This window comes from Brienomyrus brachyistius, chromosome 1 (genome assembly GCF_023856365.1).
Source record: "Brienomyrus brachyistius isolate T26 chromosome 1, BBRACH_0.4, whole genome shotgun sequence".
NCBI lineage: Eukaryota > Metazoa > Chordata > Actinopteri > Osteoglossiformes > Mormyridae > Brienomyrus > Brienomyrus brachyistius.
The window spans coordinates 21,325,729-21,340,554 of record NC_064533.1 but is presented as its reverse complement, the minus strand read 5'-3'; the positions used below and the strand labels follow the sequence as shown (position 1 = coordinate 21,340,554).

Sequence of the window (14,826 nt, the reverse complement as noted above, 5' to 3'; positions counted from 1 at the left end):
CCAGGTCACAGAGGACGTGTACCGCCTGCTGAGGGGCAGCTATGTGCTCGTGTGTCGGGGCACGGTGAGCGTGAAGGGCAAAGGAGACATGCTGACGTACTTCCTGGAGGGGAAGCCCCAGAGCCCTGGCTCCCAGCGCCCCCCCAAAGACCTGGAGCGCAGGGCACATCCTCCCAGCCGAGCCAACGTCCGTACTAAGCTGGGGGCCAGCTTCCTCTCCATCGGAGCCACCCCTGCCACCCCCTGTCTGCAGCCAAGGTCTGCGTATTCCACCATGGTTGAGCCATGATGAGCCAGAGCGTGCCAAGACTATTGCTCCACTGCCTCCCTGCCCCCCACCCCACCCAACCACCACTGGATGAGTGGAGAATTCTGTTCTCCCTCCAGATGCTCGCCACATGGTCTTAGGCAAAAGTATAACCAAGAATCCCTGTGGTCCAACCAAAGATAACACTGAACCATTGCTGTGCAAACAGCTATTTGGGACAAAAGGAGGGCAAACAGGTTGCAACTTCTTCTGGGCTGGACCCGTGACAGGTCTGGTTGTAACTGGGGTGTTGGGCATCCCCTTTGTAAAACACTTCTGGGTCCTTTACGGGACCAAATAGTGCATGAAATATCAAATTGATTCTTCCGTGGAGTGACAGTTTCAATACCAAGGGATCCGCTTCACGCAGATTCAAGGTAGGGCAGTGTGAACGTCTTCCTGCCTCACAGAGACAAATCAGCTGGACAAGGCGACATCTCACATGGAGGACGGGGAGGCTGCCACAGCACATGTTCCGACCTGAAAGCCCCGAAACTTCCTTCTGATGGACATCTTTGTCTGACGTTAGAGTAATTTCGAGTTTTCCAAAATGCTGGGCTCTGGATGTCCCTGGCCTTGCTTCTCAAAGTAAATACTCGTTATTTCTGGTGTCTTTGGTTTAAAAAGAAAAAGAAAACACATATTGAAACGTCCGAAGAATGTGGAGGCCTTCCTTTGGTCCATCTCCAGTAATATGCCAAGGTTAATTGTTCCTGCTTTGGGGCCAAGTTTGGTGTACTGTGATACTGCCCTGTAAGATTGAATAATTACAGTCGTCTAGTGAGGCTTTCTATTTTTACATAGGTATGCGTACGGGGGTTTTTCAGGCGGCCCTCAACGGTAATTAAACGGCACAAACAGGATTTCCGTAGCTCATGAGTAATATTTCTGGAACGATACGTCCCGTTGGTCCATTCGTTTGGGCAGAAGAGTGTTGAATCCCCGGCAGCCTTCCTAGCGTCCGATATTCGAGGTCCCTGACTGGTTTTTGAGGGCCCATCCATGGAATAGACTGCCATGGGTATGGTGTGTTGTCCTCCATGCTAGACGCTATCAGCTAACTTGACGCTGACCGCGTGAACATCTCAGTGAACGCAGGAACACCGCTGGCAACGAGACGCACTGACGGCACATGCCAAAGTGCATGTTGTTCAGGTTTATTTAACGCCATGTTGTGTTCCAGTGATTCTTGCACAAGGGGTCTCTGTGAGAGAAAAGAGCAAGGTCATGACAACAAAAACTGCATTTACTTAAATATTGCATGTGTCTGACATCTACTGTGTGACCATGTTCATATTGTAGCCATCGATATACAGTGTAAACGGAAGTCATATAAGTCAAATAAGATCAGAAACTCCATTCTTTTTGATAACAGCCATAGCAATAAATTATCACCAGTAATAATACATTAACCAAGCTGCAAAATGATGACCCCCCCTCCAACCCCCTTGCAAATAGAAGAGGAATTTTTAAAGTTAATGTCCTATTTCATTGGCTTTATGTTCCCCATTCATTGCAGCAGTTAAAATATGGCAACATTAACCAGTTCATTTATTCTTGGGATATTTTGACCAAACGTAATTAACCAGGTCACGCTGCAGCTCCTTTTTATTACGGAGAACTGCAGCAGGGATATGGTGCCTGTGGATGTGCCCGTTCGGAACGTCTCGGAAGTGTTCTGCTTTCACAGCCCGAATTCTGGGTGCGTAGAAATACCTTACGGTCTGTGTGCAGCCCCTGTGACTTGTGCCTGTGTTTCCATGTGAAGGATGCTGATTTCTGGGTCCTCTTGTCTTCCCCTTTGTGTGAACCCCCCCCCCCCCCCCCCAGTTACACAAAAAGTAACACGAAAAAACATTAACAAACATCTGCAACGTTAGCACTCATTCCAGGAGGCCCACGGGGAGGCGGCTGAGCAGAAAGCCAGCAAGTTATGAAATCCCGAACCCAGTCCCTCGATGAATCACGTTAAAGCCCCTATCTAAATTGATTTGCTTTCCTTTCATTGAGATTCAAGCACTTCCTGCTTCTCGTGTAGGACTCTTTGTGCACAAACACAATATGGACTCTGTTGTAACTTCCTCTTGGCTGTGTTTCCAGGAGCCAGATCCAATGCCCACTGAAGGACCATCACTTTATAAACATTTACTACCATGGTTTATTCAACAACTCTAAGCGATTATCTTAGTCCACAATCACTGACAACCTTGTACACTTTTCACTTTTATCTACTAAGAACGAATTACGTATTTTCATATATGATACGGGTCCACTTTTGTAAGTATCTCTGATCTTGTAGAGTATCTTCCAGTCTTTTACAAAATTGTTAACTAACCCGAGGAGCTGTATTCGTGTCCTATTTTTTGTTACCTTTGATTGAAATGTTAAATGTGAATGTAATATTTCTTATGAAAACTTTTATACTATGTGCCTGCACCCCTAAATCAAATAGTATTGTTGAAAAATAAAGGTAAATTCTTGTCTGCTCATAGATCTCGCTATTTGTCCCAGTGTTGTATACAGTGGGAAATAAGACCTCAGACTGAATGTTTACAAATGATCTTCATAAAGTTTCGCGTATGTGTAGTTCCAAGCAGCATATATAGAACCTTGTCCAAATTACAAGAACAGTGAAGATTAAGGTATTTTTAAACATCTTTTTACTTACTCTTGTTATTTTCACGTCGCTGTGAAGTTAACTACATGTCAAAGACACAAAGTATAAAATGCATTAAGGGAACATCGACTCAGTGAGTGAACAATGGAAACATGGGTTCTTTCTATTTCAGTGTCATTTGAAAGGCATGTTGCAGACTGTCACCATCAAGGGACAACATCCTTAATGAAAGTAGTATTAATTAGATTATCCATGACTAAAATAAAAGTCCTTAATGAAATGAACATCACTAATACTTCTTAATCAAAACAGTGTTCGTAAAAAAAAAAAAAAATCAAATCGAAATTGATTAATTCATGTTGCAATCAAGGATCTCACAACCTAATCTTCACAACTTTCTGACACAACTGGAAATTGCCTAGCTGGACCTAATTTAAATGTTAAGCTTCTAATTATTTATTTTTTTGTGCATATATGTAGAATTCACATGGGGCCTAGGATGGTACCCTGAGGAACACCGCCAAATGAAGGACCATGCTGATGTCATCCTACACCTCACTCTGCGGCCACGGGATGTTTATCAGACTGATAAGGAATAGCTAAACACAGTCACGATTTGCTAAAACCTGACGCTAAATTTATTTTTATAAGGATCTTTCACAGAGTACTGGTACTGTAAAATAATACATGGCAAAAAAAATCATTACACTCGACATCCTGCTAACCTCATATCATAGGGAGGGACTAGACTCCTTTTTGCTGAAAGCTAATCTTCAAACAGATCCGGGATTGAGCCTGTGCAATAAGGCCAAACAAACAGAGCAAACAAACGCCGGCAAACAGCGGGCAAACATGCCGGCGTTCCAGATCCTTCCGGTGGAAGCCAGTGTTTTGAAAACATGCATTCCTGACCTGCGCCAAGGTACATTTTGTGTACATTCTTGGGGCTGTGCAGCTAATCAGTGGAACATATGTGAAATTTTTCATTTTTTTTTTCATTCATCCTGGGACTGAAAAAAGGACACAAAACATCTGTGACTAGAGCACATGACACCCTATGAACCAGTAGGTACATTTCATTTCAAGGTGGATGACATGTAGCACGGTGGATCAAATACTGAATTTCTGATTTAGGTGTTATCCACTTTTATCCACTCAAAATATCCACTTTTGTTATAAATTATACAAGCAATTAAGCAAATTAAATTATATGCTATATGTTTTTTACAAAAAAAAACTTTTGTTGCAAGTGACCCCCCTATGAGAACAATCCAAAACATTTCTTGCAGAGATCTGAAGATAAAGAGTTTTTCTTTTTAAATCACCAAGATAAAAGCAGTAAAAAAGATTAAAGAACTTGCAGCAAACTTCAAATGTATCGTTATTGAACCCATAGCCTGTGTGTCACTGAGGGTGGATCAAAAACAATAAAGGCCAACCTCACCACCCTTCCCGGGTAAATGAATGATCTGCACCATAAGTTAGCAGATATCTGGTATCTCTATGGCGTCATAAAGGTGGGGGCATGCGTGTTTACCCTGTTTTCACGTGTGGGAATCTGTCGCTTCCTGAAATTGCCGTACCCCTGAAGTGGAGGAATAACCGACATACTTCACGTATTGAATCCAGGGGCAGAGTCCGTGTTCGAGCAAAATAATGTATTTTACGGTAAATAAGGAACGCCCTTGGGACAGATCCCCACACCCTGGCGCCATAATCTCGCACCGGATAAACCAGAAAGGCATCATCAAACCTTTAAGTCTCCGTTTCCAAGTCGGATGGCGGTTTGAAGTACCGAGATTTGGTTTAACCAACGGAGATGCCGCAGGGCCTGACCGTCGTGCTGTTTGACGTAAAGCTCATTAAGGTGCACCACAGAAACAGACGAAACGCTAATTTAGAGTTTGCTATGCAAGACCAAACTCCTCCTTAGCCCTCAGAGAAGTGGTACAAGCCAAGCCTGGGGAGGCAGCTTTTACAATGGAATGTCCTGTAATGTTATATTACATGGTAAAAAAACCAAGAAACCATACCATCTCGTCAGAATTTCTGCAGCATGGTAATCATCCTTGTAGGCAGCTGGGTCCTGTCCAGTTCGAAAAAGTGCTTCATTCCATTTCAACAGAGATAAGAGAGGCTATGAATTGTGTGTCTTACCAAGATGGAGGGCACTACAAACAAAATACACCTATAGAGTTTATTTTATTTTAGATTAGTTTTAGTTTTGTTTATTCTACAGCACACGCAGGTGACAAGGTGGTGAACAAGTCCGTAGTTGAATATATTTCGTTGAGTTTTTCTTTTTTATATTTGACACGACAGCCTAAACACGCTAACAAATATGGTCACTTTGTCATATTAATAGTTGTACTTATGTATATGTATTTACACATTGCTGCCTGAAGCTCAGGGAATTTTTCCTTTCAAAGGTTTATGGTTTAAAACGTGACTGCTGTTATGAGTTAGAGTACATAACCTGCTGTTAAGGATTATGGGTAAAGATTCTCATAGATCTCTTTTTGAAAGCACTATGATGTAAACAATTGTGTCAACCTCATAAAGCCACGTGGGTCAAAAAAAAAACTCGGGACCATAAAGTAATGAATCTTCAGGGTGGATACAAAATAAACAGACTTACTGGCTTAAAAATGCAATGTTTCTGAAATCAATCATCTTTAAAAAGAATAAATTTGAGATCTGAGGAAACTGAGAGATGTTCACAGAGGCCTATCTCAGAAAATAGGCGGAGTATTCCGCAAATGAGCCATCTGCAAATGAGGCAGCTAACTGTCCAGCAGCATTGTACTCTACTGACACAAGCCACCTTTCACATTCTGTCTACTGGAGTAGATTCTCAGTACTATATATTCCAGAAATTTCCACATTTCGTTTCTAACGTATTGCCAAAGTGTAAAAATTCCAGGGCTCTCCCCTGCAATTCGCTCACGCACACACATACATGCACACCCCAAGTCTGCTAATGCTAATTTTAGCGACACGGACACTGAGGGTGGGGGTGGGGGGGGAGATGCGAGCGAGCGATGTTGTGGGGAGGAAGCGACGTGGAGGAAGTCGGGCTCGCGGTGTGATGCGGCCTGCGCTTCCCTGGGATTCTCACACTCCAGCAGGATCGCTGTATGGCTTTTTTTGTGTGTGACACGGCAGAGCTGTTAATGGGGCAGGAAATGAAGGTGCAGCACTGCAGGGGTCCATGTGCAGCTTGCCCTCATCCCGGCAGCCCCCTCTGACGGAAGCTGGAGGAACCGGGACACTGGATGTCCGTACTACAGGATACCCCCCCGCTGCCCTTTTCAGCTGGATAGTGGGGGGCAATGTTCTTCTGCTTTCCACAAAGAGGAACTATTCCAGCACTCAGAATGGAGGGAAAACCATATAAGGACCCCCCCCCCAACACACCGGGGACATACTCAGCGTCACATCCTTGTCCAGAAACAGCCCCTCTTTCCCTAACATACGTATCCCATAATGCCTCATGAAACAAATATATCTCGTCCCAACATTGCCTCTGAAGTTCATTTCCTTTTGAAAAATGTGTCATAACCAAACAATAACAGACAGCAAACAACATTAATTCAGTCAACATGTCAATTAACATTTATTAACATCTGTTTTTCAGAAACTATTTAAATCTCTCCACTTTTTCTAAGCTTTGTTTTGTTGTGGACTTCTTTCCAAAGTGGATTGAATTCAATCAACAAACAATAAGCCATAAAACATGTTTATAAGTATTTTTGCAAATTTGTTAAAAATAAAAAAGCTACAACTCTCATTTGTATAAGTATTCAGATGTGTCACAGCTCATAAGCATGCATTGAGAAGTCTCTAGAACACGGTTTCACAATCCAGTCTATGGGAACCTACAGACAGTCTATGTGGACTGTCTATGTGGACTGTCTGGTAGGAAGCTTAGAAGGAGAAAATACATGAACCAACTGGTGATCCCTGAAGACCAGATTGGAAACACTGCTCTAGAACATGATTGTAGCCACCTGGGGCACATTCACTTGATTGGACCTGATTTAGAAAGACCGGGTATATAAGGCCTCAGTGTTCACAATCCATGGTGGAATTAAGGCTGAGCTATTGGCCTGGGAACTCACTCTATGTGGTTGAGGCTAGATGGTGATTATACATATGTCTGAAAATGGGGTTTCAAACTTGGCAATGCGTTGGTGGTTCCCAGGCGCACATTGACTTCCATCATTGCCAGATGCAAGTACTTTGGAATCACCATGACTCTATTTAGCCATCCAGCTAAATGGGGTTATTGGGCAAGAAGGGTCTTGACCACTTTAGTGGAGCTACAGAGTTCCTGTTTACAGATAAGGAATGGGGCTAGAAAGAAAACAGATTTTTGCAGTACTCTGTCAGTCAGGTATGCTGGGTGGTGTACGACACAGCAGGTTGGGTCTCTGTGCCTATCACTGGAAGGTTGCTAGTTCAAATCCCAAACTTAGAATAGTCGCCTCACTGGGCCCTTGAGCAAGGCCTCCAAAAAATGTCTCTGCAGCCTGAATAAACGACTGACCCTGTGCTCTGCTCCTAAGCTTCAATCTTGCCTGCGTAGGATACTAAGTAATGTACCTCTTTAAATAAATTTTTCCTTCATGATGGAGCGGCTCAGTTGCAGAAGCTATGTTAGACCACCTGGTTGAAGTTTTGCTAAAAATCAATAAGGCCTCAGACTTTCCAGTGTGGTTAAATAAAAATGAAATGCCATAATCAGTGAGGACAATGCACCTCATCACCTGGCTCCTACCATCCCTACAGTGAAGCATCCAAGTGGTAGCGATCATTCTGTTCGGATGCTTCTCTGAAACAGGGACCGGGAAACGGGTCAGGACTGAGGGAAAGGTACAGAAAGGTTCTTGACGAGATTGGAACAAGCCTCTAAAGATCCTCAGGTGGCCCAGCCAACCTATCTATCTATCTATCTATCTATCTATCTATCTATCTATCTATCTATCTATCTATCTATCTATCTATCTATCTATCTATCTATCTATCTGTCTGTCTGTCTGTCTGTCTGTCTGTCTGTCTGTCTGTCTGTCTGTCTGTCTGTCTGTCTGTCTGTCTGTCTGTCTGTCTGTCTGTCTGTCTGTCTAATCAACTTCTAACCACCTATGCTTCGAGTCATGGCTTCTGCATGATACTTCACAGTTATAACCCCATTGAAACGTGCCCCATTGGCCATACACTTCCAAGGTTGGAGGTTCGAACCCCACCCCCACTCTGAGCTTCTGCCAGGTTTTTCAGGGTGCTCTGATTTCTCCCAGCGGTTTAAAGACATGCAATTAGCATTAGTTGCCTCTATAAATTGTCTGTGGTGTATGACTGTCCGCCCAGTGATGGTCAGGCATCTGGGATGTACCTCTGCCTTATGCTGCCTGGGATATTCTCCCCCACCCCCCAATACATCCAAGCAGTTGGAAGATGGATGACTCCTTTGGGTGCTTTTAATTCTTCTAGGAGATGTTCATCAAGTATTTCCCTGACATATGGAAAACTGTGACCTCATTCATCTGCATTCCATGGATGTTCTTCCTTCAGAAATGTTGTGCTATTGCCATTGTTATGATTATGGCTGCTTTCCTGAAACATTTGTCCAAGTGAACTCAGAAACCTAGAATTCAATTCATGTTGAGCATTTTGGTAGGATAGCAACAAGCTGTTACAACATAATACAGACTCACAGTTAGTCATGATGATATGGCTCGAATACTTTGTATTTTGTTGCCTGTCTATGGATGTCAGGTGATCCTGAGAACGAGCAGCTGATTGGGTAATGGTGAGCAGACCCATGTGATGTCATTAGTTATGTTTGGTCGAACTTCCACCTGGTCATGTGACGTGCAGGGGCCGTTAAGCAGACACACAGGGCTCAGTGCACGGGCCTCGTGCTTCTCAAAAGCAGACACTGAACTTTGGGGTCAGTTTTTTTTTTTTTTTTATTTGGTCTTGCACAAGCCTGAAAGCCAGTGTGAGGTTATGCGGAGTCATCGGCCTGCAGAAAAACACAGAAGAGCAGGCAAACAATTTCTGGTATCATCTGCTCCATCCATAATGCAATAGCTCACCACCCATTGCTCGGTCTCAAAGATTCGAAAAACATCCACGCCTAATGAAAATAGCCAGGAGTGTCTGAGAGGGTCAGTGTACCCTGACATGCTTTCGAAAGCCAGATGCTCTTTCGAAACAGGTTCCCAGGATGCTTCCCCTAGCGATGCAGTAATCAGCGTCAGGCCCCTAAAGTGGATTGCTGGGATTGCATTTTTCGAAGATATCACATGAAGCCGTGAGACAATGGCTCTAATATCTCCAGCCATTGAGGATTCCCCCGCCCCGCCGTACCAGAAAGCTCATCACATGAATCCTCACTCTCTAAATGCCACTGTATATTAGATCACCTCTGCATATCACTGTAAATGCTTCTTAGATGCAGGCACTGTATGCGCTACCTATTTTAATATAGGAATACACACAGTCTAAGAACACACTATGAAAGCAGAGGCAATGCAGAAAATATAACTACTACTTATTTATATTTGTATTTTACATGATTTTGATCCACAAAGTGGGATTTCACATTATACTTATTTGTTTACAAAGATTTCACATACAAAGTACCTATACAGAACACATTCACGTTCAGGGATTATACAAGCTGCCCGTCCAAATACAGGGGCTGCCCATTCATGTACAGGAATGTTTACTAAGGTAATTTACGTTAAGGAGTCCTCCAAAGCCACAGTGATGTTCTTCTTCCTGTGATGGAAACTGCCAGTAGTCAGGAAGGAGGTCCACTACATTAATCACCAACTGACCTTATAATCTTTCCTTCCCTTCCAAAAATAGAGCCCTTCCAAATGAGTGCAGTTAGTACGCGACTCAGTCCAAAGTATTCTTGCCTCACACCTACAGCACTGGAGATCCCGATGCGAAGAGGGCGGGCTCCCCTGCGCCACCTCCCGCCTTTCCCCGCTGTGTTCATGCAGGTTTCCTCCAGGCTCTCCGGTTTCCTCCCATAGTGCAAAGACGTGCAGCTCAGGTGACCCGGGGAGTGTGAATATCTCCGGGTGTGTGCGTGCGTGCCTCACAACAGACCGGCATGCCACTACCCTATGTTATCTGCCTCGCGCCTTGTGCCTCCAAGGACATTAGGTATTTTCTGCATCTGTAGGAGTAACGATGCGCTTTTGTCAGAGCAAGATAATCGGAATCACAATTGATTTGAATAATGGCCAGATTGTTTGTAAATTTATTATTCTGTCTTTTCATATAATATGAAACAAACTGGGTGGTAAGCTAATGCAATTTAGAAATGTTTCTCCATATAAACGGCTTTAATATTTTAACCTATATTAAAGTGGACAAACCTATATATACGCAAGTCTCAGTGCTCCATATGGTCACTATAATTACTGGAGATGGTGGCGAGAAGGAAATCTCAAATGATCGTTGGCATATCACATCATCGTCATATCGGGAAGTCCGGGTCCTCTTCCTGCTTTGGGTCACTGGTCGGTCGCTGTTCGGTCTATGTCGGACTCCATTCACGGCATATTTTCTATATCGGATATTCGGACCGGTGACAACAAAACGCACCGCTCCGTGCGGAAGAATCGGACAGCTGAGCGATTAGGAGACGTGTCTCCCTCCATGCCAGTGTTTGCTCTAGATTAAGAAAAAAAAACGTGTGAGTGGCTAATACTACACCAGGAAATGGGTAATTACAATAGAATTCCTTCAGAACTAATCCCGGCTTGGCTTCCCTATCCTGAGAAAGGTCACGTAAGAGAGCTTGGGCAACGATTTAGCGCAATCCATGACAACTCCTTTATTCACACAGTAGTGTGAAGGCCAGGTGATCTCAAGAGCAAAACAAAAACTAGATGCTTTAATTCGATTAATGCCATTAACTTGCCCTAGTAATTATACCGTGTATTTCAGCGTTATGAATTGGCTTCTGGGTGTGTGGTGAATGGCTGAAAAAAACCGCAATGAATGGGACACAGTGTGCTCATTATTCCATCATAGATAGTCTATTGTGTGCTTCTGTCCAGCATCACTAAACACATATTTTATCCAGTTTCAAACGTTTATCTGATCAATTCCGATATGCATCCATACTTAGGTGGCAAGTGCAGAAATAGCTTATTTAACGTAACGATTTCCTGGGAAAATAATAAGAGGCTACCAAAGGCAGCACACGATACCATTTATAGAAGCTAACTCATTAACGCTTGTGGGAAGAGCCGACTTTTTTTTTCTTTTTCTTGTCGTCACTCACCGATATTGTTTCCTTGCAAAGCGACGTGCCGGTACCGTTTGTTCCTATGTAAATATTGACGTCTTTTCCATGTTGAATTCAATTAAGCCCCGGTCCGGATCTACGCAAACCAATCAGAGGACATCGGAGCATCACACCTTCTTTTAAGAAATCATTAATATCAGCGATGCGTCAAACATTAACATCCACTGGAGGTCAAGCCTCAGTATAAATGCTGCCGAGCGCCGGCTGAAGTTAGTCATCTACCACAAGACCAACTTACTGTAGCGAGACACTGCAATACTTGTTAGTTGATTTCTTTACTCTCCGTTTGTGATGTGTGGATTATTTTTGAAATTCTGGGTGGTGGCAGTGTCCTCTATCCTTCTGGACCCAGCGCTGGGCTCGCCTGTGCTGGCACCGGAGCCCATCCGTTGCGCTCCTTGTACGCCGGAGAAGGTGCTCGAATGCCCGGCGGTGGCGCCCGGTTGCGAAGAGGTGCTCCCGGAACCGGGCTGCGGATGCTGCTTCGCCTGCGCCCTGACGAAAGGGGACTTTTGCGGGATCTACACGGCGCATTGTGGATCTGGCTTACGATGCACACCAAGACCCGGGGACCCCAGACCCCTTCATTCTCTCACCCGCGGGCAAGCTGTCTGCACAGAGATACCCGAAGCTGAGCAAAGCCAGCCCATGGGTACATATAGGCTATACATTTTTTTCCCCAATTTGACTTTCTATGCCATTTATTCCGATCTCTCAGTTTCAGCATTTTTACGATATTAAGTTATTGATTTTGTCCTTAGAAGTGGCTTATTAAAAGTTGATTGAATGAAAATGAAAAACGCATGCGACTTTGGATATTTCATGGCTTTATTGGTCTGTGCTCGCTGAACAATAATTAAAACGAATTCATGTATTTATTTATTGCAATCTGCATTATTAATATGAATGTTTCACATGTGACTACTCTGGGTGTCTCATTCAGATCAGGATGACACTGACACCGAAGCACGAAACAGCGCTGCGGCTCCCGATCATGGACCAGCCCTGTACCTCCCGGGGCACAATAAGCCTTTTGATCCGAGAGCTGCTGCGGACGCCCAGGAGAGTATGAAAGCCAAGGTCAATGTCATTCGAAAGAAACTGACAGAGCAGGTAAGCACCGGACATGCATATGTGTCCGTATTGCCGAAGACGCGTCATTTCAGTAAAGTTGGCCATAAAGTGACGATCTCAGCGTAGTCATTTTAAATTCAAACTGCAGTTATTATTATTATTTTTTATTTACTTGAGTAAAACCTAGGATCGTTTAGAAGAATATGTGTTGCAGGGGACGAGCGCTTTTCAACGGCTGTAATTTAAATTCGACGGCAACCACTAGGGGACACTAATGTGCTATGAATTGTACGTGGAGTTGCGGCGATCGTACTGCATTCGATCACATTTAACCCAACTTAGTCCAACAAGCATTTGGTTTCGATTCGTTATGTCATTAAAAAGAATCGGATTGCCGCATAGACTGTTGGGATGCTTCGTAAGAGTGTGTATGTTCGTTCATTCACACGGAACCATTCTAAAGTAGAAGATAATGCGGCAGATATGGCTAGCACGTATTCCCTATGGCAGACCATGATAACCCCCTTCTTACGAGCATTGTGGTTTACGCAGTATTCAAGTAATCCCAACTTTTGTTTGGGCAAGCAGCGCAGAATTTTTCGTAGCGGACGGGTTGGCTGCATGTACAATCAAGCAACCAATAACTCATCGCGCGTCTCTTTTTGGCAGGGCCCTTGCCACATCGAGCTGCAGAGAGCTTTGGAGAAGATCGCCAAGTTCCAGCAGAACCCAGGGGACAAGCTCACCAGATTTTACCTCCCCAACTGCGACAAGCACGGCTTCTACAAAGCCAAGCAGGTACGCGGCGTGTCGCCTCCTGACCGAGCTGACTCCACACCGTCAGTGGAAAAGCATCCCACCTGCATGTACCCCTGCCGCCACCTGCTTATCAGGCACGGAGCCCAAAGCGATGGCCAAAGCCGCTGCTTTAATTCTGGATGCAGTTAAGTCTGTAGATTCTTGCACTCTTTTGTCAAGCTATTACATGACTAGTGCATGACTGTACAGGCGTTTATTGAGTCAGCGAGGTGTTCCGCGGGGACGATAAAACACAGCGTCAGGCTTGGCGGGTGGGAAGCAGGACAAGCATTTCAGATAGGGAAAACCTCAGGCAGGATCCAGGTATTCGGTGATGCCACATCATTCACACGCTATGTACGGCAATCATAAAAAGGCAATCGGGAATATGGTGCATTTAAACAACCATAAATGCGAATAGTAACATAATTTACTTATCCTCCCCTAACAGTGTGAGACGTCTTTGGAAGGCCGGAGAGGTCGGTGCTGGTGCGTGTCCTCCTGGAATGGGAAGAGAATCCTCGGCTCCATCGACCCCCTGGCTGAATCTGACTGCCAGCAGGAGCTTACCCACTGACAGCGCCGAGACCCGCGACCACTGATACACACACACGCACATCGTGTTGTCTTTTGATACCTATTTATTTTGATGTACATTATTTTGATTCAGGTACCCTGTCTGCGATTGTTAACTGTGGTTGTCGACCCCACCCACCCCTTCAGGAAAAAAAAAAATCTATTTTTCTGCAAGGAAAATGAGGAAAAAAATGAATCTAAGTTTATTTACAATATAGCTTTATTTATTTAAACTCTGTGTATGCATATTGGTATTGAATATTTGTAATTATTTTAAGAATATTTATATAAATATTATGCCTTATTTTTTGTATCGATGTATATAGCAAAAGTGTGTCAATCTGCGTTCTAAATAACTCCATTACAGGGCTTACCTCAGCCGTCTCTTTCCCACTGTCCCTTTCTCCCACAAACCAGGACAATGTTGATGTAGTTCATGAACCGGCATTTTCATTCCCCGGGGATTCCTTAATCGTAATTCTTAACCATTTCGACCATGTTTTTTCCTCCTCTTTTCTGTTGGAACAAATGCGCTCACCCCGTGAATATGAGGTGCTTTAACCTTTATATACTTGTGGCATTAAAGAGTCGACGACATCAGCCATTTGCGTTACCTTGCGAACGGGTACTGAACCTACCTCCGTCACTTGTGCTCTGTTGACCCCCAACCCCCCAAGATGCGTCTGTTTTTACATTTTATGTTGCGTGCACGTTACAGATCACGCTTTCGTGAGGTGAACCTCGGTGGCTGCGAGATCAAGACCGAGGGTTTCCGCTTTGCCGTAAACGCTGCTGTTGTCTCCGCTGTATTTTTGTTAGTGTGCTCCGTTACCGATCGATTGAAGACAGCTGCTATGATCTTGTTGTATCCCAAAGCAACTGCTCTATCACATGTATGTACACTTTTATAATTTTTGACGTATTGTTTTATGTGTATATATATAGGTAGCATATACATACGCACGCACACACATAATTTAATAAATCACTTATCCTCAACAACGTATTACCTTGCCTTTATTTACGGAAACTTAAAAAGATAAGTAGATTATTAAGGATAAATCAGGAAACAGAGTTTGTGAGAGCGTTCGGCCATAATTTGCACCACTGTCTTCACAC

At 44.0% G+C, this 14,826-nt stretch overlaps 2 protein-coding genes across 2 annotated transcripts in view; both read left to right on the top strand.

Moving 5' to 3' along the window:
* Window positions 1-2,798, top strand: part of adcy1a (adenylate cyclase 1a) — a 40,861-nt gene extending 38,063 nt beyond the window's left edge. Inside the window, exon 20 of the mRNA XM_049029731.1 lies at window positions 5-2,798. Within this exon, the coding sequence (XP_048885688.1) occupies window positions 5-289 (285 nt within the window). The 3' untranslated portion in view covers window positions 290-2,798. The remainder of the gene's footprint in view (window positions 1-4) is intronic.
* An 8,616-nt stretch (window positions 2,799-11,414) lies between these two features.
* igfbp1a (insulin-like growth factor binding protein 1a) lies at window positions 11,415-14,709 on the top strand. The gene is made up of 4 exons (XM_049027039.1): window positions 11,415-11,911; window positions 12,203-12,372; window positions 13,003-13,131; window positions 13,583-14,709. Exons 1-4 carry the CDS (start codon window positions 11,551-11,553, stop codon window positions 13,706-13,708), a joined length of 786 nt encoding a protein of 261 aa, XP_048882996.1. The 5' UTR covers window positions 11,415-11,550; the 3' UTR covers window positions 13,709-14,709.
* Window positions 14,710-14,826: the final 117 nt, after the last annotated feature.